At 48.7% G+C, this 26,764-nt stretch overlaps 1 protein-coding gene across 2 annotated transcripts in view; it reads left to right on the top strand.

The window, feature by feature from the left end:
• Nucleotides 1-26,747, top strand: part of nfatc3a (nuclear factor of activated T cells 3a) — a 46,023-nt gene extending 19,276 nt beyond the window's left edge. For both annotated transcript variants that reach the window (XM_067248754.1, XM_067248755.1), the window contains exons 4-10: nucleotides 6,380-6,579; nucleotides 7,073-7,245; nucleotides 7,344-7,484; nucleotides 11,750-11,805; nucleotides 11,962-12,088; nucleotides 14,027-15,079; nucleotides 23,607-26,747. In XM_067248754.1, coding sequence (XP_067104855.1) covers nucleotides 6,380-6,579; nucleotides 7,073-7,245; nucleotides 7,344-7,484; nucleotides 11,750-11,805; nucleotides 11,962-12,088; nucleotides 14,027-15,079; nucleotides 23,607-23,683 — 1,827 coding nt within the window. In that variant the 3' untranslated portion in view covers nucleotides 23,684-26,747. The remainder of the gene's footprint in view (nucleotides 1-6,379; nucleotides 6,580-7,072; nucleotides 7,246-7,343; nucleotides 7,485-11,749; nucleotides 11,806-11,961; nucleotides 12,089-14,026; nucleotides 15,080-23,606) is intronic.
• The last annotated feature ends 17 nt before the right edge of the window (nucleotides 26,748-26,764 follow it).

The raw sequence follows: 26,764 nt of genomic DNA, 5'->3' as shown, positions 1-26,764 counted from the left end.
TAGACTGTGGAAACAAACAGGTGTGCACGTGCACACACACACAAACACTCATATACACACACAGACACATCTATATAAGCACACACACATATAAACACAGAGACATGCATGGCGGGCCAATGAATGTATTATGAAGTACAACTGAAAATAGCAAAGATTTTATAAAGATAAATATTTGACGACGACCATTTAACATCTTGAACTGGAAGCCACCTTAATAAGTCTAAATGAGGCCATGGTGTCTGATGACTGGGATTTGAAATTGTAGACGTCCACTTCGGTCCAAGAGCGCATTCAATTTCCCCCATGGCCACACAAAGATTTTGACCCCAATATCACCATGATCCCCCGTCTCTCTCTCTCTCTCTCTCTCTCTCTCTCTCTCTCTCTCTCTCTCTCTCTCTCTCTCTCTCTCTCTCCCCGCCCCCCCCCCCCCCCCCCAGGGTTTCTGTACGTGACCTGTGCTTTGTCCAGTGACAAAACGTTTGCCCCTCGTCACTTCTCTCCCTCAGTCTGTTTTGTCTCTTTGTTCCACGGCTGTTGTTGTTGTTGGGGACTGCTGCTTTGTTGACTGTTTCAATAGTCGACGCGTAGTGAAGAAACATGCAACTCTCTGCAGTTTGAACTGTGTGAACCAGGACTGTTGTCCAGCCCGGAGGTGTGTTACACAGTAAACAAGATATGGACGGGTCTCGCGCCAACTGCATGTATTCATACGTAGCGGGGGCATGGTAAGACGGCTGTGTCTCAAGAAGAAGGAGGGAGGAATGAAGAGAGGAAAAGAGAGAGGGGCGAGGTGGGATGAGAAGAAGGGGTAAAGAGTGACTGAGCTCCCAGAGCAGGCCTGCAGAGCCATATACAGGCCGAGCATACAGTAAACGGTGTGTGTGTGTGTGTATTGACCTTGTTTAAACAAACGACCGACCAGCCCCCTGGCTCTCTGTGCCCCGGTGTGCTGGGTAAACAGCAGGCCTGTATGTGAGAAAAACCGTGTGTGTGTGTCTGACTGTGGGCCCCCGGCCGTGTCACAGCAGGTCCATCGCCAGACGACATGGACCAGGGGCCCTCAATGACCTTGACAGCCATTGCTCCCACTTTTACTTCTCACTCACTCTCCCTCCCTCCCTCACACAAACACATGCAGGCATGCTCAGCCCTTCAGGGCTGTAGTTTACATCAACAGGAGCATGTGTAAAACCCACACTCTCAATCACCCCTCTCCTCTCTTCTCTTCCCTCATCCTCTCCTCTCTCTCTCTCTCTCTCTCTCTCTCTCTCTCTCTCTCTCTCTCTCTCTCTCTCTCTCTCTCTCTCTCTTCTCTCTCTCTCTCTCTCTTTCTCTCCCTCTTTTTCCCCCTCCCTCTGTCTCTCACACTTTCACTCACATTCACAGTCACACACAGGCATGCACGCACACACACACACACTGCCTTCGGGCTGTAGTTTACTCCAGTGTGAGCGTGCGTAGATCCACACCAACACACAAGCTCACGTATACACAAGCACAGACCCTTGCCATGGCAACTGCAAAGAAACACGGCGAAACAACTTGGCGCGTCTGTGAGAAAGTGTCGTGTTACCGGAGAGGGCTGGGGCTGAGGGGGGTGACGAGGAGCACGGTAGAGATGCGGCCCTCTTTCCCTCAATACACTCCTGTTTGGGCTTAGGGAAGGAGGGGGGGGGGGGGGGGGTGGGGGTATATTTGGTGGTGCCCAGCATAGCTAAGCCTAACCCAGCCCAGCATAGCCCAGAATCACATCCCTCAAATACTTGTTGTGTTTTCCCTTTCATTTGAATATGAATGTCAAACATTTCAGAGGCTGTTGCTCCATGTGGCTGTCACTCTGGGGCCCCAGCCAGAATCTTCCACCCACTATTACAGGATCAGTGGAACAGATGCCGTACCAAATAGAGGCCCGATTTATTTCAATCTTAATATGTAATGGTATCCAGCGGTTTTATTTTAGGGAAGAGTTAGCCTAGCCTATTCCAGCCACGGCAGCAGAGGAACATGTGACAGGTATTAATATCAGCAGGTTTAATATATCTACTGATCCATCAGGCCTTATTGACCAGCTGGTGGGGGAGGATTTTAGAGAGGTTAAGGAAGTGCAGAGACCACCCTCCAGAGGTATTTCACACTGGGCATCGATTCAACAGTGGCGGCTGTGGCGATAGGAATGTAAAACAAGCTCACAGGATCAGAATGAGTGAGTGTGTGTTTGTGTGTGTGTGTCTGTGTGTTTTTGCTTATGCGTATAGATGTGTGTGAGGGTTAGGGTGAGTGATTCAGCGAGTCGGTAAGCAAGTGAGTGTGCGTACAGTACGTGTATTTGTACAGAGTGGGGCTGGAAGTGCATGGCAGCTCCAGTGAGCTCTCATGTTAACACCACAGAGTGGACGGACACCACGGTGCTCGTGTGCCTTTGGATTTTCGAGATTTTCTTCGCTTGAAATATTTTCGCCATAATGTTGAACTGAAGGGAAACCGCAAAGAAAATAGTTGTTTTGGAAGTGGCTTTAAATGTCACGGGTCACGTAATTAGCCACGGCTTTTATGTTTCTGTTTGACTTGTGCTGTTGATTCACTGGGAGTGCTGAAGTGAGCCTTTCTCTCAAGGCCTATAATCAGTTTTGCCTGGCTTATTATTTGACTTGGATAAGCCCCAGTCTGCGGAGTGCGGGCCTGACAACACTGTGGCTCCACACCAAGCCTGGGCCTCACCAAGAGCCTCCACAGAGGCTCCAAGGGCCTACCTCCGGCTCAGAGGCTGTTAAGGCCCTCATAGGTCGTACTCTAGCAACGCTAGTTAAAGGGACGATGGAGCGTTGACTTAATTTGGTGAATTGGTTTAATTGATTTCTTATTAGGTTGATGAAGGCATTCTCCACCCCTCTCTCTCTCTCTCTTGCTTTTACACAGCGACGTACAAAAATGGCATAGAGTATCCAACAATCCAGTACTGGAAGCACACAGTTGTAACAGCATTTCAGAGGTTAGTGCCAAGGAGCGCTCTGTGCTTAACTAGACACAGCAACAATGACATAATCCCATTTACGATATTTCTACTACAATAATTCTCAAAGACAAAAATTGAACAACATAGTTCTGGTAATCCACATGGCCCGTCACCCCCACACACACACTTCACACACACGCAGACTGTCTGCCCTAACTTTAACAGTTCATCCACATGACCATAAAGCACTTAAGGCTGCTGGCCTTATGACATGTAGTGATAATCATCAAGTTAGATAAGAGGCTTCTCTCTCTCTCTCTCTCTCTCTCTCTCTCTCTCTCTCTCTCTCTCTCTCTCTCTCTCTCTCTCTCTCTCTCTCTCTCTCTCTCTCTCTCTCTCTCTCTCTGTTTTCTGTCTCTCTCTCTCTCTCTCATAGTCTGAGGTGGCATGTCAGTGTGTCAGAGTTCTGGTTGTGCTTACAGTGTGTTTGAGCCACTGCAGGAGGACACAGCGTGACCTGCCTTCCCCTCTCAATGCAGTCCCCTAAGCCTCTTAGCCCAGTATGGGTGGACAGGGACTCACCGTGACTCCTAGAAGGCAGACCTCAGGCACACACGCACACATGTACACTTCTTCAGCTGGTTTCTTCTAGGAATGGCAGCCTAAGAAGAGCTTTCACTGGCCTGTGATGTGTCAAAAGTGACTAAGCCTGTCTGCATCCGGCTGCGATGTTAACGATTAGACTCATGACAGCATATGCTGTTTACCCAACTGCCATGTGCCTCGTTCTGCTGCATGATACCAGCCTTAGCAGAGCCTGCTCCTCACGTTCAAATGATTGACAAAATGTTCATCTTTAAAGTCCATGGAAATACTTTAAAAACATTTTTTTTTTTAAGATGGTCATTGGCAGCACAACCTGAAGCCCAATTTGCACTGAACTGCCTGCCATATATTCCCTTTTCCCAAGTGAAGAATGATTCCAAGCAACATATCAAAGGGCTGTTGAGCCTTCTAGGGTGGTGGCGTGTGTGCTGGTGCCTATATAAATAGGCTAGGTGTAGCCAGAGCAGAGAGTGACCTACGTGAACCAATCAGGGCTGTGGGCCACACCACGTCCTGCTGGGTCTGTTTGTGTTTCCCCAAGAACACTCTGAAGATTAATGAGCCTAGCCAGCCTGACCCAGCTCCTCCTCCCCTGCCCCCGGCACCCAGCTCTCGTTCCCCAGTCAGGGCAGCCCCGGGGCCAGGCTGGGGGTCAGGGCTCACCCAGAGAGAGTGGATCCTGGGAGAGGGAGAATCTCAGCGTGTAAACAAGGCTCCAGAGCAGTACGGTCTTTCTAGCTGCTAACTGACCTCATAGCCTCCAACCCTCCAAGGCCTGAACACTGGGGCCTTTATGGAGGCCATCTCTGCCTGGCTGATGGCCCCTCCCACATCCCCAGGGACCCCTCCTCTCTTCCAGCCCGTGTAGACGCAGCATGTTGGTTCCACTGCTCTGTTTGACCCCAGCGGTTCCCCATACATCTGTTCCAACCCTATATGGGATCATCCAGGTTCAGGCGGAACGCAGAGACCAGAACAGTCGGGGTGAATTGAGTCAAGCTGACAGAACACAGATAGACGTGGTTGCCATGAACACTCCTCCCTGCTGCACACCACAGAGCGCCTTTCAGTAAGCCGGAGCTGGAAAGTGAAACACTCAATCACACACCCTGAAACACAAACCAACCTGGACCAATAATTGGTTTCAGAGAAAGTCAATATTTTTTTTAAACCAAGTAAGTGTGGTGTTTCCTGGTTTGGGTGTTTTCCTCAGGTGCACATGTTGCCAGGCCTAATTTCAGAGAGTTGGTAACGATGAGTGCTCTCCAACACTCTCCCATGCAAGCTCTCTCCCTCTCGCTCTCTCTCTCTCTCTCTCTCTCTCTCTCTCTCTCTCTCTCTCTCTCTCTCTCTCTCTCTCTCTCTCTCTCTCTCCCTCTCGCTCTCTCTCTCTCTCTCTCTCTCTCTCTCTCTCTCTCTCTCTCTCTCTCTCTGTGAGTAGTCTCTTTTCCCTCAACATTAATGCTGGTGTGTGACGCAAGCCTGGGGAGAGGGGAGGGGGGTTCACACCAACTGTGGTCGAGGCTGGCCAGGCGTCTTAGGTGCCAATGAAAGGACTGTTTCTGCTTTCTTCTCATGGGGCTGCCCTCGTTCTCTAAATTAACGGTGGCATCGGTGAGTGTGTGTGTGTGACTGTGTGTATGTGTGAGTGTGTGTGTGTGTGGAGGGGGAGCGCAGGGGTTGCCATCTTGCCGTCACAGACCTTTGCCAAGCACAACATTCCAACAGTGGTGGATTGTGTAGGACTAGGTTTTATTTTCTCCCAAAAGGAAACCCTCCCCCTCCACCACCTTCATCCTTCTTTCAACCAACCCCTCACCTGCCTGATGACCATGTCAGCCTGTGAGCCGGGCCAGGCCAGGCCGGCCCACACCTCTGCTGGATCCGGAGGCGTTGGCATTTTTAGCCGCCAGGTTTTGTACTGGAGCCCAGAACCACAGCTTCACCAATAAAAGGTGCATTTAAAGACATGGTAGACCTCTTAGACTGGGGTGAGGATCATGTCAGCTACTTTTATTTTCATGTGCTCTATTCACGCCAGTTTGTATTTTTTTTTATGATGCTGTGGCACATTGAGTCTGACGATCTTCTTTCACGTCAGCTCTTGTTCACTCCTTTCTTTCCACCTCTGTGTCTCAAACACGCTAGTTTGGCTCGTAACACGCTCGTGTCTCAAACACGCTCGTGTCTCAAACACGCTCGTGTCTCAAACACGCTCGTGTGCTCTCTCACGCTCGTGTGCTTTCTCACGCTAGTGTCTCAAACACGCTCGTGTCTCAAACACGCTCGTGTCTCAAACACGCTCGTGTCTCAAACACGCTCGTGTCTCAAACACGCTCGTGTCTCAAACACGCTCGTGTCTCAAACACGCTCGTGTGCTCTCTCACGCTCGTGTGCTCTCTCACGCTCGTGTCTCAAACACGTGTCCTTCTCTTTCTGGTCGCCATGACTTGTTATTCGCTTCGCTTTGGAAAGGAAGAGGCTATAAGGTCAGAGATTATGGTCTGCATAAGCAAGCTAATTGTGCAGATGTGGGTATCCTTGTTAACCTAAGAACAGCAGCAGGGGAAAATATGAGAGGGTATTAGTGGAGAACATGAGTGGACCTGGTTGGAGGCCAGAGTTCCAGATGAATCTCCAGCAGCACTGCCAGAACCTGCCGACTGGCCCGGACCTGAGCTTCTAAACTCTTGAAGCCTGACATTTAGATTCCCTCCAAAAATGTTACAGTTGGAAATTCTGAAATGTTCCTCTATTTTTCTTTCCCTATCTCTCTCTCACTCTTTCTCTTTCTGTCTCTCTGTATTGTCTCAGCTGGTTGGCTACAGCGAGAAGCCTGTCAACCTGCAGATGTTCATCGGGACAGCGGACGACCGCTACCTAAGACCGCACGCCTTTTACCAGGTGCACCGGATCACAGGGAAAACAGTTGCCACCGCCAGCCAGGAAATCATCCTCTCCAGCACAAAAGTTCTTGAAATTCCTCTCCTACCAGAAAACAATATGTTGGCCAGGTAGGTGTCACATCCACTCCAGACATAAATTACCCAGCTGTGAGCGTACTGCCATGGAAGCCCCTCCAGAATAAAAATAACTAAATGTATTATACAGGGTCATAATGTCCTCCATTGGGGATTTTATTGATTTTTAATTCAAACCAACAGGAGACTAAGCTCAGCAGGAAAATGTGAGGATTTCCCACAGAGGAGAATACGTTCATTTCCATATTTATGAGTCTGCTTCGCCTAAAGTTTATATTTCTCCGGTTTTATTTCATATGAATTCAAAGGGAAGGATTTTCTGGGACTTTTCACATTTACCACGACAATAAATCATATTTACAACATTCGTAATTTGCCACTGATATTTCTTCACAAGAGTCAAGTTACTTCGTAGGTCTGTTTTTACAACTGTCAGCCCTTTGCTAATTTCCCATTTCTCCAATGTTAGCCAGTGGAGTGTGGGGTGCCAGCATCTCCTAACTCTCCCTGCTCTATGTTCTTGCAGTATTGACTGTGCTGGAATACTGAAGCTCCGGAACTCTGACATTGAGCTCCGCAAGGGGGAAACAGACATCGGGCGGAAGAACACTCGTGTTCGGGTGGTGTTCCGCGTGCACATCCCCCAGCCCAACGGGAAGGTGCTGTCTCTGCAGGCTTCCTCCGTCCCTGTCGAGTGCTGTGAGTTTTTGCATCCGGGCCTCACGCATACACACACATACACGCACGCACACTCACATTCTGACGAGACTGCATGCTGATCTACTCTGCCACCACAGCTCAGCGCTCAGCCCAGGAGCTTCCCCAGGTGGAGAAGTCCAACTTGACCAGCTGCCTTGTCAGTGGGGGAGAGGAGATGGTCATCACCGGCTCCAACTTCTTCCCAGAGTCAAAGGTCATCTTCCTGGAGAAAGGCCCCGGTAAGAGACATGCCTACACAGTACCTAACTCTGCTCAACTGTTTATGAGTCACAGTTCCGCTCAGAGGAATAGTGCAGAATAAGCTATTCTTTGCCTCCAAAAACACATTAAACAGTGGGCACTAGGGCTAGCCTACTTATTGTTTTGCCACAGCATTAGTATTGTTGAGTGGAGAATAAAGAGTGGAATGACCTATTTGTGTGTGAAGCTGAATTATACCTTCAGTAGCTCAATCACTTCTGGCCTCACAGAGCCAAACACGTTTGGACACCTGATTTACTGGGGGTATAGTAGTGTGAGGCATGTAGAAGCACCTGGGACGAGGCTCCCCCGGCCACAAGTCTGCAGGCCTGGGGACCTTTCCACGTGCCTACCCCACCTATTACCACAGTCCCACTCTGATTAACTGATAGAACATCCCTTTACTGACTCATGAGGAGAGTTGTGAAGTGTGGAACATTATTAGCATATGTGAACCTCCAGGAAACAATACAATACCGGTGGCCGTCAATTTAGATTTCTGTCAAGAAACAGACACACACACACACACAGAGACAATCACACACACACATATCCTTGCAGGGACAGATTTATGGTGAAGGGAAATGCGGTGTGTCAGGTGTGAAGAGAGATCACCCGCAGGGTAGACCGTAGGCTAGCATCTGGTGCTGTCTCTTCTGACGCTCAGGTCATCACACTCTCCTGCCCCTCCCAACCGCTTAGGACACACTGCAGCTGCTCTTTCTCTGGTCGATTCGCCCCGTAGCCTGGCTTGAAATGTACACATAGATGTAGACGTAGATATTACAGAGTGGTGGCGCAATGCACGCAATCATAAATACTTAGGTTAGACGATTACATGTTTCACATCGGGCTGCATTGCGGTCTATAATTTGGTGTCCTTTTGATAAACGTGGATCCATCTTTCTCTTCCTTCCTTCTCGCTCTTTCGCTTTTCCGTCGCCAATAATGAAAACAAGTGGAGGCGAGTTCCAGGATGGAAACTCTGAATGGGTGGCACTTACCGAACCAGTCCCTGCCTGCCCGGGGCAACTGCAGGACGGGGGAGAAACTGAATCAAGTCAGCACAGGGAGGATATGCAGGGGTGTTGTTACTGTACCATCCTGAGAAGGCATGCTCTGAGCGCTCGGATGAAGAAAGCATGGAAGGAAGAAAGGGAGGACTGGGAGGAATGTCTCTGAAGTCGTTTTGAGGTGCTTTTAGGCAAAGCGTGGAAGGAGAAGGTAGCGTTGCGGAGGCCTTTCCGTCGAGTCTTTTGTATCTTTTCAGGGGCAAATGGAAACCACAGCAGGGTTAACAAAGGGCTGGAGTTGGGCAAACCTGTGTCGAAGGGGAGGAGCGTTGCATGGAGAGAGAGAGAGATAATAATGATTTGGTTCGTCCAAATGATCCTCTTCATCATCGCTAATCCATCTGCTCACGGCATAAACATGCTGGAGCAGAGAGAGCAGAACCATGGAAGAAAATAGGAAGAAAGGAGTTAATGACAGAGAGTTTTCCATCTTCTCTCCCAAACGGAGGACAACAGTTGAATCGCGTCATGCAGGAAACACAGACTTATTGTGGGTTGTCAATAGGCAAGGGTTTAGGGTGGGAGTGCAGAGAGTTTTGGGGGGCTTTGAGTTGATGAGCAAGAGGCCTGACAAGGATAACATCTCTGTGAAGAATAAATAATATGTGATCCCCTTGCCGACTTTAAATCCCCTATTCTAAACATGAAAGTTAATTAGATTGATAGGCTATACAAGCCTTGGTCTTGAGTCTCTCCAGGGTCCCTTTTGCAAGTAGTCAACAAACTACTCAGGGCCCTGGAGAACAGTTGGTCCAGGTGAGTCAGGCTGAGGTAAAGAGACTGTTTGCAGTCCCCAGTTCAGTATCCACTCCCTAGCTCAGAAAAGCATGCCTTCTCACAGTTAAACACCACAACATCCATACTGGCTCCCATCCCTTCATGATGCACTCGTTGTATTTACGTCTTCAGGTGAGAAAGGGAAACTCAGGGTGGCGATGAAGGGATATTAAAGTAGCATTATTCTGAGAGGGGAAAAGTAGTTGTCATCTCAGAAACGAAACAGGTTCCTGACAAGAGTACTTTTAATAGAGTCTTGATGAGGGTGGAGGTTTACACAAGGTAAACACTGCCTGAATAAAGTAACATCTAATATTCCAATAATTATGTGTTTTTGCCTCTGAGACAAAACATCTAAAAGCTCAGTTATTACAACTCAACGGATTTTTCCTCTCTGTTTTTGGGATTATTGCAACACAATAGGTGTAGTATTATTTCAGTAAAAAAAAAAATGGTCAGGCGGGGTGTGGGACAACATTCCTGTTTGAGCTTGTTTTCTGACTGCAGCGCATGTGGGGCCCTCTCGCTCCCACCTGTTTAATGTCAACATGAGCCGCAGAAATACATTGTGCTGAAGTCGGTCCGAGAGGCGCCCAAGGTCACTCACTGATTACTGAAAAGCTGCCTGGCTCTATGCGAGCGAGAACCTCACTGAGCACTTCAGAGGGAGCTAATCCACAACAGGATTACTGGTATATGGACTCCTGTTATACTCCCGTTATACTCCCTAACCGCTCAGGAGTCAGGTGGCTGAGCGGTTAGGGAATCGGGCTAGTAATCCGAAGGTTGCCAGTTCGATTCCCGGTCATGCCAACTGACGTTGTGTCCTTGGGCAAGGCACTTCACCCTACTTGCCTCGGGGGAATGTCCCTGTACTTACTGTAAATCGCTCTGGATAAGAGCGTCTGCTAAAATGACTAAATGTAAATGTAATGTTATAACACTAACCTTAAACCCAGTCACATCTTAAAGCCACATGAGGGTGAAAGCAGGCACAGTGACTAAATGGCGATCGTAAGGATGTGCACGGTAAGAGATGTGGCAAGTCTTATCTGCGTGTGGAGCCTCGAGGGATCTCTGGGGCTGGAGCAGGTGTGGGCCGGCTGTGTGTGGAGATGGGGGAAGCCCTCACGGCCCAGTGGAAAGGCAGCTCACACAGGTGCAGAGATGTAATCATGGCTATCACGTCACGTGAGCAGCAGACAAACACAGAGGCGTATTTACAAATGAAAGGGAGGCGGTTGCAGTTGTTGTGCCGTAGAACAAAAGGGGGATGATTGCACAAGGAGCTGCAGCGGCTGGATTACTGTATGATGGGACAGCAGTGGCGAGGATGGGGATTTCTGTCTCGGGGCCAGTGTTTCCCCAGAATGTTATTCTCCCGACTGCTTTCTGAAGGGCTGCCTTAAGATGTCTGGCCAGATAATTAGGTCTGTTGTAGGAGAACTGGAAAATTATGGGATGTTTCCTTGCCAGAAACCTGGCAGGCATTCTAAAATAAATAATAAAATAATTGTTATTCCACTCGTCTCCTCATAATTCTTACCAGGCAAGACAAACAGCAGGATATTTAGAGTTTAATTTCTATTTAATAACTGTAAAAATATTCTCCCCAGGGTTGCTGGGCTCATAAAAATGACATCATAGGATGTCTCAGGTCCCCTCAGAACAAAAGGATATCCTATGCTTTCGGAAGCTTCTGTGGTTCCTGAGTCCTGTCCGTTTGAATCGAGCGCACACTCCAACATGATCATTAGATAAAATAGACCCCAGAGAAAACTACTCTAGATGAAGGAAATAGCTCAACAGAGTAGTAGACCAGACTGAAAGATGTGGCTGGATTATAAAATCATTGAACGTCCTCCTAATGACGTGTGGCTCATGTGGAGGTGTACATATTGAGCTCCACGATGTACTCTGTCCGGTTTTTCCCTTTCAGCTTCAGCTGCTCTGTGATCCATCAGTTTCATGGCCCAGAGAGAGGTCTGCATTTCCCACAGAGGAGAAGCCCCTGTCCCTTTATGCTTTTCTAAGAGACTTATTTAACATGTATACGGAATTATTATTCTGTGTACTGCAGTTTATATCCCCCCAGATGGACGCTGATGCGAAGTCCAAGAGCTGACAATTCAATTTAGGGAGGAACTGATGAGCTCCTCTGTGTCACAGTCATCTGCTCGATCCATTTGTCTGTTTTTGTGGAGGAGGCCTGTCTCCAATAGAAGTCCTCATGGGCGCCTCGGTGCACTCATCATGCCAAAAGCAGAGAAAGACCTTTTCTGGCTCGCCTGCATCCAAGCATAGATCCAATGATGTCCGCTTTGGTCTTTGGCTTCAGTGTATCGGTAAAGTGTGTTTTACTCATCTGACACGTCTCATCTCTGCTCTTCTAGATGGAAGACCACAGTGGGAAGTTGAGGCCAAGATCATTCGTGAAAAAAGTCAAGGAGTAAGTTTTTCTCTATATTTTTCTCTCTCCTCCTAGCAGTGCTGAAGGAATACTGTGGTGTGCTATACTATCTGCTGCATACACGGCCTGTATTGACGTTGTGTTCATACACGGCCTGTATTGACGGTGTGTTCAACCTGTCTGTGATTCTGCCAGTCCAGCATCGTGGTGGAGGTCCCACCCTACCACAGCAAGACGGTGACCTCGTCCGTGCAGGTGCAGTTCTACGTGTGCAACGGGAAGCGCAAGCGGAGCCAATCGCATCGCTTCACCTTTCTGTCAGGTGAACACCGTGCACGCAGAGCTTCAAGGCTTCATGTCCTGGCCTCTTTCCTATAGGACTACAAATCTACTACCATTTACCCAATCACAGAGCAGAAGTTTCCAGGAGCGCAGTGATAAAGGTCCATTTGTAAACTCTGGCTCTCTGACTTCTCCGCTCCCTTCCCAGGGTGGTTAGAGCGAGTGGAGACAGAGGCAGACGCGGAAAGCAGCGCACGCCATGCTGTCGTCTGATTGGCTATGCTAACCACGTTTTAGCTCTCCCCTTCCAGTTTGCATGGCTGTGGTTTAAAATGGGCACCTTGACGAACAGTTACACCCGCACCTGCCAGCTGTTCATGTTAAGCAACTGTAAACTTTGTAATCAAGCCCTTTTTCTGGCGTGGATTCATCTAAGTTTTCGGTATGCAAATGCACGCTGTCCAGGAAACTTTGACCGCATTCAGGCCAAGGATTGTGGTTTCCTTAAACAGTCTCTGTTCAGAACTAAATATTTTTGACATTTGGATCCCAAAGTTTCCCTAATGGTTTTTGATTACGCCTAGTTTCTTCCTCGTTATGTGATATTGTTATTGTTTTCACAAAGAGTCAAACCGAAAACAGCGTTGGCGGAATATAATGACACGTGAGCATTTTTGTCCCCGGTCTCCAGCCCTGAGATATACCGCATGAGTATGTATATAGGATGTGTGTGCACGCATGTTTCTGTGTAAATGTATGTATGTGGCCTCAGCCCCTCCACCCACCAGCCTTTCTCCGTTTGCAGCGCGCCCACTCATCAAGCACTTCCTGTTTTCCCCGCTCACAGACCAGGACAGCCAATCAGAGCGCTGCACAGGAAGCACACTGCTAGCGTAGCTAGGACGCTGACACTACTATTGTGACACCGCATTCTTAATTGTGGCAAACAGCCAGGATGCCGATCAGTGTCTCCGCCCCCGCAACGTGGGATGTCGGGGCACCGCCTAATTCTTCTCCCTTTCTCAGAGGGGAAATGTGAGCTAAAGTAGTAGAGTGGATGTCTGGAGTCAGTTGGCTGAGCGGTTAGGGAATCGGGCTAGTAATCTGAAGGTTGCCAGTTTGATTCCCGGCCGTGCAAAATGACGTTGTGTCGTTGGGCAAGGCACTTCACCCTACTTGCCTCGGGGGAATGTCCCTGTACTTACTGTAAGTCGCTCTGGATAAGAGCGTCTGCTAAATGACTAAATGTAAATGTAATGTCTCTGTTCAGTACGGATAGGTGTGAAGCTCTGGGGCATTAGCGCCAATGATACTTTGTAACATAAAAGACTATGGGGACAACTGACCAATGACGGGAAAATAAACCGTGTTTTTACCTCTTCGCTGAACTTTAAACAAAGAAGCGATGGGAGTTAGGCTCGGCGCTGCGGCGCTGGATACTGGTTTGTCTTGGTGGTTGTGAGTCGGGCTGGAGGGCTTTCTGCTTTTCCTCATGCAGCCCTGCGTATGGTGGCACTGAAACAGCAACATATGCTCCCCTCGACTGTGCTGGCCCGATAAAAATAAAACCCTTGTCACAAGGCAGCAGATTGGGAAATAGGTTACCAGGCACCGTGTGGGTGGGAGCTGATATAAGGAATGCCCCGGTTTTATTACAAGGATATTTCGTTTACATTCCTTTTACCGACTCTGCTTTGAATACTTGAAATTAGACAGTATCTTGACTTTGTCAAGTCTTGGACTGATTATTGAACTGTTGTCAGATTGACATTAACAGGAAATTATTAGAACATTGTAATTTGTTCAGTCAGAATGTGGAAAACCTATTACTGATTACTATCTTGTTTCATGGAAATCAGTTGTTCATGTTGATCATTATGCACACATTCATTCACAATGACACATCTAGACGATTGTATGATAAAAAACGAATTAACCCCGCCCCTCTCTCTGTCTTCATCTTTATTTCCCCCTCCAGTCCTGGTAAAGCAGGAGCTCAGAGAAGATATGGACGCCCCTGCTGTGCCCCCCATGTCCATGTCCATGCCCCATCCTGCCAGCCTTGTCCGCACCCAGCTGCCTTCCCCTGAGCAGGGACACCCGCCGGACAGCCTTCTGTCCAGCTCCCCTCGCGGCCTGGCCCCAGGCCCCGGCCCCAACCTGCTCCCCCTGCAGTCCTCCTGCCCCCCCATGGGCTCCCCATCCTTCCAGCACCTGCCCCACCTCCAGGGCCGCAGCCTCCACACGCCTCCAGACTGTCACATGACATTTCACCCCGGCTCCTCCGCCCCTCCCCCCAGGGCCGCCTACCAGCCTATGCACAGCCACGTCCACGGGCACGGGCACAACATGCCCTACAACGGTCAACCCAGTCTTCCCATGAACACCGGGGCCCCCCAGGGCTACGAGAGGATGCCTTTCCAACAGGACCCTCCCCCCCCTCACCCAATGGGGCTGAGTATGGTGTACCATCCCCCTCCCTCCTCCAATTCCCCCACCGCCCCCAGCCCAAACCCCAACAGCACACCAAGCCAGCCTCTGACCCACTCGTCCCCTCACCTGCACACACTGGGCTACCACTGCCCCAACCCGGCCCAGGTTCCCTCCCCCAGCCACCCCCTGGGACAGCCCTCCCCTCAGCTGCAGCGCGCCATGGGTTACCACCCCGTTGGGAAGAGGTCCGCCTCCTGCCCCACCCCATCCAGCGCCCCACCCAGAATGGTGCCCTCGCCCCACTCCGGCCCATCCTCCCCCCAGCTCCACCAGCTGCCATACCAGTCACCCACCTCGCCCTCCCCCACGGGCAGCCCCCTGGGGCCGCTGCAGCGCTCGGGCCAGCCCTCCCCCCAGGCCAGCAGCCCGGTCATGGCCAGCCTGTCTCCAGTAGGGCCCCTGGGGCACCCCCCCCTGGCCTCCCAGGGCCCCTTTCCTTCTCCGGAGGAGGAGGAGAACCTGAACATCAAGCAAGAGCCAGAAGAGAGGGAGCCCACGTTCCGCTCCATAGGGCTGCAGGACATCACTCTGGATGATGGTGAGACACCGCCTCTGCGTCTCTGCGTCTCTGCTTGTCTGCTCTCCTCTCACTCTTTTTTTCCTGTGTTGGTTCTCTTGGAGGTAAATATAGAGCGCCATATACCATTAATCTATATTTCTGGATAAAAGGTTGAAGGGAACACATGTGATACGGCCTGATGATAAGCTAATTTGAGGTAAACCTATACTCCACCATACTTGCTGTATTCCCCAGGGTAAAATGATCACTCATTAAAGTGATTGTATTTCAGCCACCATTTGAAGAGGCAGTTGTGTACACAGGGTTATACAGTGTATATCCATGCGGTCGTATTGAATATCATAGCACAATAGGCTAATGACTACCGCATTAGTGGCCTCATCACAAATAGCGTTATCTCCAGAGTTAGGAGATTAATTACACGTTGTCTTTGGCTCCTTAGGATGAAGAGCATATTACATCAGCAGGGCCACTCCGAAAGCACTGTCATGTTTGGACCACAGAGACCACAGTTGTTAGCTGCAGTAATTACAGTGTGTGCGCGGTGCGTGTGGTTGTGTGTGAGAGAGACAGAAGGAGAGAGAGTGTTTTCTCTGTTGACGTGAGTCTGTGTACAGACAAAGCCTTTGCCTTGCTAATTAGGAAGCCCGAGGTCTTGTTGACTAAAGCACCGTCACAAGCTGACCTAAGGAGGGTAGTCACACACATCGGGGCTTCTCTAGACGAGAATCCTCCCTCAGCAAGTAGCACACCCCAGAAAAATCTCAATTCCTCATTTTCAGTCTAGTTTCTACTCTGCCATGCAAAGCCATTCCTACATTTGCAAAATCCAGGTCGCGTAATCAAATGAGCAGGCAATAGCACTTGGTTAATGAACAGCCTGGAGTGGCTGCATCAGGAGGTGCAATATTGTGCTCCAGCAAGGGTCACGCTAATTAACACAGCCCATTATCAATAAGCCATGTGTGAAAGGCCAACTGTCGGGGAGTACACAAGTGTAATGCAAATGCATACGCTCTCACGCACACAGTTATGCACACGCTATCAAAAATGTTTCTTTCTACTTTCTGTTTCAGTATCGATCACGTATCCACTCACACATTTTCTCTAATCGTCCTCCCCCCTTTTTTTTCACACACATACACACTTGCATCCACACACACCCTTGCGCACACACACACACACTTTCAAAAGTTGCTCTCTCGCTGCCTCGGTCTCCCCCCGAGACGCAGCTCGGGAAAACAACGAGAAAAAGTGTTTGAGAAAGTTCTGACTGACACAGATCAGCCGGGATTAGGAGCTCCCCCAGAGCGAGGGTTATAAATAGCTTCCGTGTCACTCTGGCTCTGTAGGCCATGTTATGAAGCATTTCAGAGTCCCCTAACAGAGTTTTATCGGGTCAGAGCGGCACCTTAAATAGACCAGACTACAGCTCAGCACACTTGTCTGGAAAGCTCATCTACATATCATCATTGTAGCCCTATTAATGATTCATGGACTGTATTCCCATCAGTGTGGATGTGCTGAGCCTACCTGGGTTAAAGAGTCTTAAGGGTCTGTCGTGAAAGGCGTCTTGGTTGAGCGCCATTCCTTAGCATGGTCGCCGTTCTGTCGTGTCACCCACAAAGACCCCTGTCGGCGTGAGCATATGCCACGTCACTGGGAGAAAGAGCTGCGACGAGGTAGCAGATGGCCTCGCTGACGTGGTCCCCGGACCACGCGGGAGGTGTGCACGCACGCTCGCTCACACGGGCCCGGGTGCGGGTGTAAGAGTGCACGTGCAGCCCAGGGAGGTTCACAGACTGACATATGGATCAACGAGTTTAGGATCCCATCCGACTGTTTGAGGTCTTATCTAAGACTGTGCAGTAGATTGTAATTGGCTTTACCGTGCTGTACGCTACTTACGCTTTCCTTACCATGAAGGAATTAATTAAGTCTGGTCTATGGCATTGTGTGCTCACAGAGTCTAACCCTTGGTCCTGTAGGAGGAGCAGGGGTAGTAGCCTATTAATAGTGCAGTGTGGTACAGTAAAGTACAGCATGGTTAGGCCTGTTGCACTCCTCTCATCCCGTCCTCTCCACTCTCTTCTCCTCTCCTCCCCTGTCTTCTCTCTCCTCTCCTCCCCTGTCTTCTCTCTCCTCTCCTCCCCTGTCTTCTCTCTCCTCTCTCCTCTCCTCCCCTGTCCTCTCCTCTATCTTCTCCTCTTTCCTCTCCTCCCCTCCCCTGTCCTCTCCTCTCTCTTCTCCTCTTTCCTCTCCTCCCCTCCCCTGTCCTCTCCTCACACTGCGGGCCTGTGAGAGCGAACACTCCTGTGAGGGTGATTAGGGCCGTCATGGCGACAGACTCTGCAGCACTCGTGGTGCCGACCCGTGTGTTTATCTAATTAATCAGCCCAACTCGCCCTGTGTTTGCAGCGTGGGCCCACGTCGCGGCCTGCGTCTTTTGTTTGCTCTCCTGCCTGGGCGCACAGCTGCCTCCTGGTGTGAGCACGGCATTGTGGGTTAATAATAGGCAGGGCCTGCTGCTCCCACTCTACGCCAGAGAAGACTCTGCAACCTCTCTGCACTGAACGCACACACACACACACATATGTACCGGGGGAGGTATAAATATAAACATTCAAGTTCACCCAACATGCATTTATGCATACAAAATAGCCGACCTAAGTGCATCACCTCAAGTAAGTGATGGCACGGCACGTTGTAAATGACACACGCAGTTGTCACGGACATGTTTTCTCCCTCCGAGGCAGCGCTCTGTGCTCCCGTAACCCAGAGCATTGCCACATACCTTCCCACCGGCCCATCCTGTGCACCCAGACAAACACACAGCAGTCTAAATTTAAAACAAGGCTCTAATCTTGGGTCTGTAACTATGGCTCCCAAGAGAAGCACAGTTGTCAGTCGATGACTACAGAGTCACATCAGCCCCCCCTACTCTTCTGAAACCCTTTACTCTGCTTCAGTAACACAGGGGCATTTCATAATGCAATAAACTAAATATAGCCTTACTAGACACTACACACTTTGAATGTACACTTAGATTGTGTTTGGTTGAGAGCTGGTCAGATGAGGACAAGCAAAGGGTCTCCCTGAGTCGCACGTTGACTGTCTTCAACCAGCGAACGTGAGAAAGTTCTCCTCCGTGTCTCGGTTCCACTGCGGCTAGTCCCGTGACAGGGCCGAGGGCCGGGACTGAGGCTGAGATTGCATTCAGCCTGGAGTAGGAAATGAATAAAAACCCTCTCATTCATCTGAAGGAAAGTTCAAAGAAAAAAAAGAAACATTACAGCAGTAGGAAAACACAAGCCTCCACCAAATGTCGCTTGTTAAATACAATCACAAACATTCAGCCTGTCCCCCCTACTCCCCCCACCCCTCCCGAAAAACAAGGGGAAACAGGCTTTACGTCTGTCGTCTTTCCATACAATTAAGGACTTATGGAGAGTAATTCCGCGGCCTAGGCAGAGCCTGGCGCTCTGGCGTTGAGGTCGTGTGTTTCTGCAGCTTTTTCTTTCACGATGCTGGCCAGGCGGGAAAACCCAGCAATCTCGCCACGGTGATGAGGCCAACATGTTGATGAGGCCAACATGTTGATGAGGCCAACATGTTGATTCTCTTCTCAGGAAATGGAACAAGAACAATGTTTCATTCGTTTTATTTTTAAGGGAACACCCCTCCAAACGGTTTTGAATTGGAATCCGCTGTTTACACGCACTCTTTCGCCAACAGCTATGATGAAAGCCCCTGTGTTGTTGCACTGCTACTGGAGCTGTGCTCCACTGTCAGGGTGGATATCTGGTTTCCGATAGAGAGTGTTTCCACAGACCTGCTGGAAAAGGAACTGAACTGTACCACATGACACACAACCACCTTCATAACAAACTTGTGGAGGTTTGGTATGGAGTGACCTGGGGAACAGAGATGACGTGTATGTCAGGCTTCCAGAGAGACACTGTGTCTTGTCCCGGTCACGTGGGCCACCTTGACATGCTACACACATCCATGTGAGTCATCCTAGCCCACTGTGCTCCCAGCAGCCTCCATGCAGGCCCGATGGGACCAGGCTCCCACTGGACCTCAGCGGACCACGGCCTCCGCTGACGTCACCTTTGAGAATCCCTCCGGAAAGCAACGGGGTTTGCTGTTGACTTGAAGATGAGGCTGAGCTGCTGCACAGGGCTCCCAGACGTTGTAGTGAGGTTAAGCCGACCCGTCTGGATGACCCTTCAGGCTCCTGGTGGCTTCCTCTCCCTAAGCCCGTTCTTGCGGTTGCCTCTCGGCTGCCTGTGAGCAGCCGTCCGTGGCCAGGATCAGAGGCCGGGGCTCTGTTGAGTCACTCACAGGCTCAACCAACGGAACCCTCCTGTGATTCACAGAGTGACTTAGTCAAAACGGAAAACGCAGGCTCTGTGTTAAAGAACGGTCTACTGTGTGTTTTCAGACGTGAAGAAGCCAGAAAAAGGTTGTCAGAGAGGTAAGAAATAGAACCTGAGGTGTTACCCCCCCCCCCCCCCCCCCCAAACAAGGCTGAACTTTCAGGCAGTTTCCACAAGCAACCCTTTGGATTGTGGATTCATCCCTTTGACTGAACGAGTGTCTTCCCCACTGGGCTGTTAGTGTCACGCATGTCGTTACACGGCCCAAGTGGAAACAAGTGTTCTGCTGACGTTCCCCCTTTCAGACAAATCAGAGTCTTGCCTGTCACTGTGCACAAGGGCTTTCCACTGTAGCATATTTTCTTCATTCGCCGAACAATTGCTTCAGTCTTTGTGTTATTTTCTTAAGCCGGGGCTACGCTCGAAGTAAATTTTCTCTTACGTGCTCACTTCAGTGTCAGGGAATTGTATTTCATAACCTGTCAAGAAGGGTGATAATGAGGCATTTTCCATGCTCACTGACAACCTGTTTGTCTCCCCAAAAATGAACATGTGAATGTTCCCCTTCTGTTTCATATTAGGAATAATTATCACATCTCTTTTCAGACAGAGAGTTTAGACACGTCGACACAGAGATTCTTGTCGACTTTTAGATTCGATGATGTTATGCTGATCTGGAAATGACGAATCGGGGCCAGAATGGGCACTCCATTCAGATTTGGCTGGGGGCTGTTTTAACTGTGATTAATATGACTTCTCCCCTTTTAGACCCAGCTGTGACATGTCTTTAGACTCTGACTGATGTCCTCTTCCCGTCAGACAGGGGCGAGGGTGCTTGGCTCAGGAGGTCCAACTCCTGACCATAATCATCCTAGGTCACCTAGCTGGGAGGGAAGGCGTTAGCTCTTAAATACAGAGAGGCAGTTTGAATGTGATTAAGACCAAATCTCTAGACACAAATCACGCTGTCGTGAGTTATACCCCCCCCCCCCCCCCCCCCCAAAAAAAAAGAGAGAACCACAGAGCCAAGGTAGAGAGACTACTAGGCCGACTGGTGGTGGTGCTGTGCGAAGACATTCATTCTGTTCAGGGTTCTACAGACGTTCACCTGTAGAGGATGTCCCTACTCGGGAGGGACTGGGACCCACCAATACGAAAGCACGCCCGGGGTGAATCACCGGGTTTCTGCTGTGGAGTCATGAGAAGATGACTCGATGTGAGATCTCGAAGAACAATAGTTGTAAGGCCAAGCACAGATCAAAGATAAGCTTTCCTGTTCTTCAGATGACTAAGACAAGTGTACGGTAAATCAATGTCTCAGGGTTTTAGAATGAGTTCAAAAATGACGCATTTCAATTGACTTTTGAATCTTGTCCGGCTCTCCTCTACCAAGGTACTGTGAATGGTTTTACTTGGTGGCGGGTGAATGCTTAGGGTTGCCTCAACAAGACACGCTAAAGCACAGGCTACACCATTCATGCTAATGTAGATGATCCTGACGGCCGGTTACCAAGGTTTCACTGGTACCTGTGACATCATGCACTGACCTCACTGCAGACCAATATCTTCTGGCCATGGGGTCATCTGCAGAGGAGTGGCATATGTAGGTGTATTTGTGCACACCCGTGCGTTGCCTGTGGATGCGTGAGCTGGCTTGTCGGAGAATCAATCGGAATTTCCGTATGCGATGAAGTCTGCTCTGTTTCAGATGGACCCGTCTAAATGTTCTTACTTAACAACATTGGTAGAAATATTTATTGCAATCTAAATGCACCGTTATAATTAGTTTTGACGAGCCAGTAATGAATAAATGCACAAGCTCCCTCGTAAAAGGTTGTTATAAGTACCAGTAATTCATACAGTTGTATTTGATGCATTTTTATTTAGGGAATTTAATGTAGCTGCTTGTGTATGCAGGTGTGGTTGTGTGTGTGTGTGTGCGCCTGGTGTGTGTGCGCATGGTGTGTGTGCGCATGGTGTGTGTGTGTGTGTGTCTGTGTGCTGGTGCTCTAGCTGATGACAGAGGAAGAAGCGCCCACGCTAACAGGATGATGTGAGAAAGTGGCCAAGCACAAAGGCCTCTGTCACATAAGCAGCTCACGTAAACAAATACAACACCTTCCATTTCTGTCATGGAACAGATAACCCTCTCAGTTCATGAGAAACTCAGGCAAATAGAATGAAACCAAATCTCCTGTCACCAAAAAAAGCATTTGTTTAATTAATGAATGAATTGATCTTATATAGTGCTTTCTACTACTTAAAGTACTCAAAGGTCGCTTTACAGAGCTTAGAGCTTGTTTAGAAGCTATTCACATCTGGATCAGTAAGCATAAAGTGGGTAAGGCGTGGTAGAGTCGTAGATTTATGGTTGCATTAGGCATTAGTGATGCAGAGCAATAAGTGGTCATATAGTCACACATCTGAGGGAATTTCTTTATTTAAAAGCGTACAAGGCGAGGGTTTTTTAATTCTCTTGGGTACCCCCTTATTGGAACTGCAATCATAAATCAATCAACAGTATATTTGTAACAATAATTAGGCTAAAACAGAGACAAGAACTTCCATGAAAGTCTTTTCCCTTCTAAAAAGTGTTTCCACCTTTTTGTTTTATTTTATTCCAAATCATGTCTCGTAATTTACAAAGTGATGATGTTGTACTCATCATCACCAGTACAGTGAGTTTTAATCTACTTTCACAAACGGTTGATTGATGGGCTGAAGCCCTGCTCGTCCTGACCTGTCTGGGCCCTGGTTTAGGGAACGAGTGATTTCACAACAGGGTTGCACAACTGCATTGTAGGGAGAAAAGAATTCCCCATAGCCATGTTGGTGTGTGCTGTTGCCATGTATGGACAGGCCTGTCCGTCTGTCAATCTCCCCAACTCTGTTCCTGTGTCATAGGTGGTCTCCAAGGTTAGAATCTGAACCAGTTTGGTGAATCCACACTTTTCCACAATCATATATCTGACGTGTCAATGCGTTGATCAACTATTTTACAGGAAATTATGCAAAGCTTCCCATCGCGACTGCTCGTGGAAAATATTTCGTCAAATGAAATAACATTCCACTTGCACTCTTTCTCTTTCTCACTATGTAATTATCTCTCTCTCTCTCCCTCCTCTCTTTCTCTCTCTCTCTCTCTCTCTCTCTCCCTCCCCTGTCTCTCTCTCCCTCCTCTCTCTCTCCCCCCCTCTCTCTCTCTCCATCCTCTCTCTCTCTCCCCCCCCTCTCTCTCTCTCTCTCCTCTCTCTCTCTCTCTCTCTCTCTCTCTCTCTCTCTCCATCCTCTCTCTCTCTCTCTCTCTCCATCTGCCGTATTTCCTTACCCAGGTGAAGCTATGGAGTGTACCCTGCAGTTTATAGGTTGGAAGTTGATTTACGTTTTGGCTGTGGATTTTACTGGCACCCCGTGGGGCAGCCCACTGAGACACCGGGGCTGGTGTGAGCAGAAAATGTCCGGCGTACCAATAACACAATCAGGCCTCTGTTGGAGGCCCTTGAAAAACAGACCTGAGAGGCGGGCGAGATCCTACTGTTATTTATGAAATATCAGGGGCCTCACAGGACTGGCAGAGGAATGACTTTAATGCACATGAGTGGCTCTCCAGGGCAGAGAACATGTGCTTTAACAATGGGTTGGTTTTATTCAACTCCTTTTGCTACAACCACAAACCCCAATGACGAACAAGAGGAAACATACTCCACAGCCAATAAATGCCTAATGAAATAATGGACAGCTTGCTCTCGCCCATTAAATAAATGGAGGATGGTTTTTATACCCGTGACGCATTTTGGTCATACTCTGGAGGCCGTGAAAGGTTGAGTTTAACATACACACAAGCTGGGGAATTGGTTTTCTCTCCGTCTTTGTGTTAATCACCGGTGATTATTTCATTCCAACGTCTAACCTTTGAGTGATAGGCTTGGTATGATTGAGTTTTTCCCCTCCTCAACTGCCCTTGACTGCTTTGCCTTTTTTAACCGTTGAATCACCTGTTGAGCAGTGCAGTGTCGCCCTCTGCTGGCTAGAAAGAGTTTAATCCACCACGAGCAGTGACCCACTTCTGGTACACGTTCACAATAACTATAATTAGCCAATGAAGTGTTTACCGATGTTATGACCCGTGCGCTTACCCAGCGTCTTGTGTTCTTGTGTTGCAGTGAATGAGATCATCGGCCGGGACATGTCCCAGACTCCAGGTGCACACGCTCAGTCAGCAGCACACAACCATTCATAGCCCAGACTACTGCCAGGCCTCCACACGCCCTGCTACTCCCAGTCCCAGCTCCCAGTCCCCAGCTCCAGCCCCCAGCCCCCACATCCCAGCCCCCAGCTCCAGCTCCCAGCCCCCAACTCCAGCCTCCAGCCCCAACTCCAGCCCCAACTCCAGCCCCAACTCCAGCCCCCAGCTCCATCCACAGCCCTGCTCCCTGCCCCTGCCTCCCCAGGACAGGGCAAGGCAGGCCAGAGAGAGACTCTGTGCTGAGAGGCCTCCTCTACACCTCCTGGACCTGCCCGGACACTCCTAATCAACCCCCCTAGTATTGCAACACACACTACTCCTTGTGCACAAGTACACCACAGGCCAACACGCGCGCATGACTCTCACACCCACAGGCATGACACATCTCCCAGGCACAGTTGCACCCGTGTTGAGGCTAACAGTGCACACGTGCGGGTTGCAGGGCTGAAAGCCCGCTCTGCAGGTCGCGTCCAGCAGTGCAAGTGCCCCAGTCAGGTGAGGCAGGGACGCGGCGAGACATTGCTCGCCCGCTCTCCACAGGTTACTCTTCAGGCCCAGTGAGAAGATCTTTGGTTCAGAAACTGGCCCCCTCCACTCAAGCAGGTTCTATGCAGCGGAACAGATCTGATTGGCTCATGCCAACGTGGCTGCCTCCAATGACAGTGACGTTCACACCGTGCGCTAGAAACTGCATCTTGCTTTTTTTTCTATTGGCCCGGGTGTCAGTCGGGACAGGATAGTAGGGTGAAGCAGCCTGTTCACAAAGCGATGTGTGTTCTCATCCTGCCACCAGCATAGGCCCTCGTGTGTGTTCCCTCTGAAGCTCAGTTGGGCTGGAGAGTGTTCTCCTCTCCTGCCCCCTGGTCTCAGGTCTGGAGGTACATGTGTGTGCGTGCGTGTGTGTGCGTGCGTGTGTGTGTGATTTACCCGTTTCCACGATGCTGGACAGGATCTGTAATATGCAACATTCCACACTTCTAGTGTACTTCCAGCCTTGTAGATATCTGTACATTATTGCTCCCCCCCCTTCCTCCTTTTCAGGTTGAACAAATGCCTTATTAACACATAGCAGCTTTGAATAACAGCAAGAGCTTTTGTTTGTTTTGCACAGCTGACGTTCTCGCTGAATGAGGTTGACTCTTGCATTGTAGTAATATAGATTTATGAGTGGGTCGGTGGAAGTGATTTCAAACGAATGTGAAACATAACTTTTGGAAATGGGTGGCTAGATCACTCGTCTGTGTGCGCTTGAGCAGGACAGGTGGTGTTACGGCTGAACGACGGCGTCTGAATGATCCACAGAGGCAGATTTGCCGAGTTCCTCTGCGCTCTGTCACGCAATAAGTCACCTGATCTCCAGGGATCCCCTGTGTGCCTTCCACTCAGTAACAACCACCATACCTGGCTGCTATGGCAGCTTGGTCCATGTTCTATTGGATCTATGATAACTGTGCACATTGGAACTGTAGAAAAATATATTTTATATATAGGCCTTTATATATATATAGTCCACTGTATTTGTGTAAAGTCAGGACCCCACACTCCAAACAACAAAGTCCAGGATAGTTCTAAGGACACTGCCGAATGAGGGTGGTTCTGCCACCAGCTCCGTGACAATCACTGGTCAGTGTCTTCACTTGGGTCAGTCCTTCATCCAGTCACCTACAACCTGGTGTATAATATTTGTGATTCTCTTTTCTAATAAACTGAAAAGGTCCCCTTTGGGAGATATGCACAGTGGAATGGATGGAATTCTCACAGCAATAACAACAACTATAAATGCATATTACAGTACAATTTGAGTATTATAGAAACATTTTCCAAAGAATCGGTAAAGACTGAGTATTTCAAGGTCTTTTAGAGGATGTGGAGCCTAATTCTGAATGATAGAGGGATGGGTGGATGGATGGATGGCACAGAAAAGAGAAATACGTTTTTGGGTTAAATTGGCCTGCAAAAAAAAAGAAAAAAAAAGATAGATGACCACTCTATGAAAAATGTCTTTGGCTGTTTGCCTTAATGAGTTGTCTTTGACTGGCGCTTTTGCATGTTTTTTGTTGTTTTTTTCTGAGGGGGGCGTTTAGGAAAGTTTTGTCAGTCATGCCCAGGTGGAAACAAGACTAATCCTGCTATGCACTAAAACCCTGCGTGATGCCTTTAAAAACCCCAAAAATATAAAACAGAAAAAAGAAAACCTTGATGCCTGTAGTTGTAGACGGCTTAGATGCTTTGATCGAATGCTCTAGATAAGCACACCAGATTTATTCTTTCTGTATAAAAAGTCAGTCAATTTGTCTTGTAAAGGACACAGTGCAAGCGTCTTAATAGTATAGTGTGTGCTTGTGTGTATGTGTGTTTGTACCCAATAAATTGTACATAAGCAAGTCCTAACTGGCTTTCAACGACAAAAAAGCACACAGTTGCATTAGGCTATGCAAACCACAACATGACGATGGGACATTTGGCATCAAATACAAATGACGGATTTGTAATGTGTTTGTTTTCCCTCTCATGAACTTTGTCACTTGTTGAACGGTTTCAAATAGATGTCACGACTTTGTAAACTGTAGCAATGCCTTAACTCATGTTCGAATACCAATTGTTGGTTGTCTGTACGCTCTTCCGTGTTGATTTAGGAAGAACCTTTGGGTAATTTTTGGACAGGACGTTAGCTGGGTGGCTGGTTATGGGGCTGGGAAGACCCTGCTAATACTGACCCAGATGTCCTCTTCTGTCAAACCAAAGACCGATCAATTATGTTCCCATTTTACATACAGGTACAGCGACACAGAAGTAGAACTCTATTTTTGATACTTTGAAATGGATGTCATTCCTAAAGGTTGGGGACATATATATATCTATAAATATATATAAAATAATGTTTTGTAAAATAAAGGGAAATACAGGTTTAGCTGATGTTTACAGAGCCTTGTCATTTCGTGTACATTTTGTATTTTAACATTTTGTAATTTCTAAGACTGCAGTGCTTTTTGAAATTATTCAAAGGTAATACCTTGCCTCCTAGGATCTTTAGTAGTGTATGAATAAAAAGAAAAATATCCAACCATTGCTTGG

This window comes from Osmerus mordax, chromosome 13, assembly GCF_038355195.1.
Source record: "Osmerus mordax isolate fOsmMor3 chromosome 13, fOsmMor3.pri, whole genome shotgun sequence".
Taxonomy (NCBI): Eukaryota; Metazoa; Chordata; class Actinopteri; order Osmeriformes; family Osmeridae; genus Osmerus; species Osmerus mordax.
This window is presented reverse-complemented; position numbering and strand designations above follow the sequence as displayed.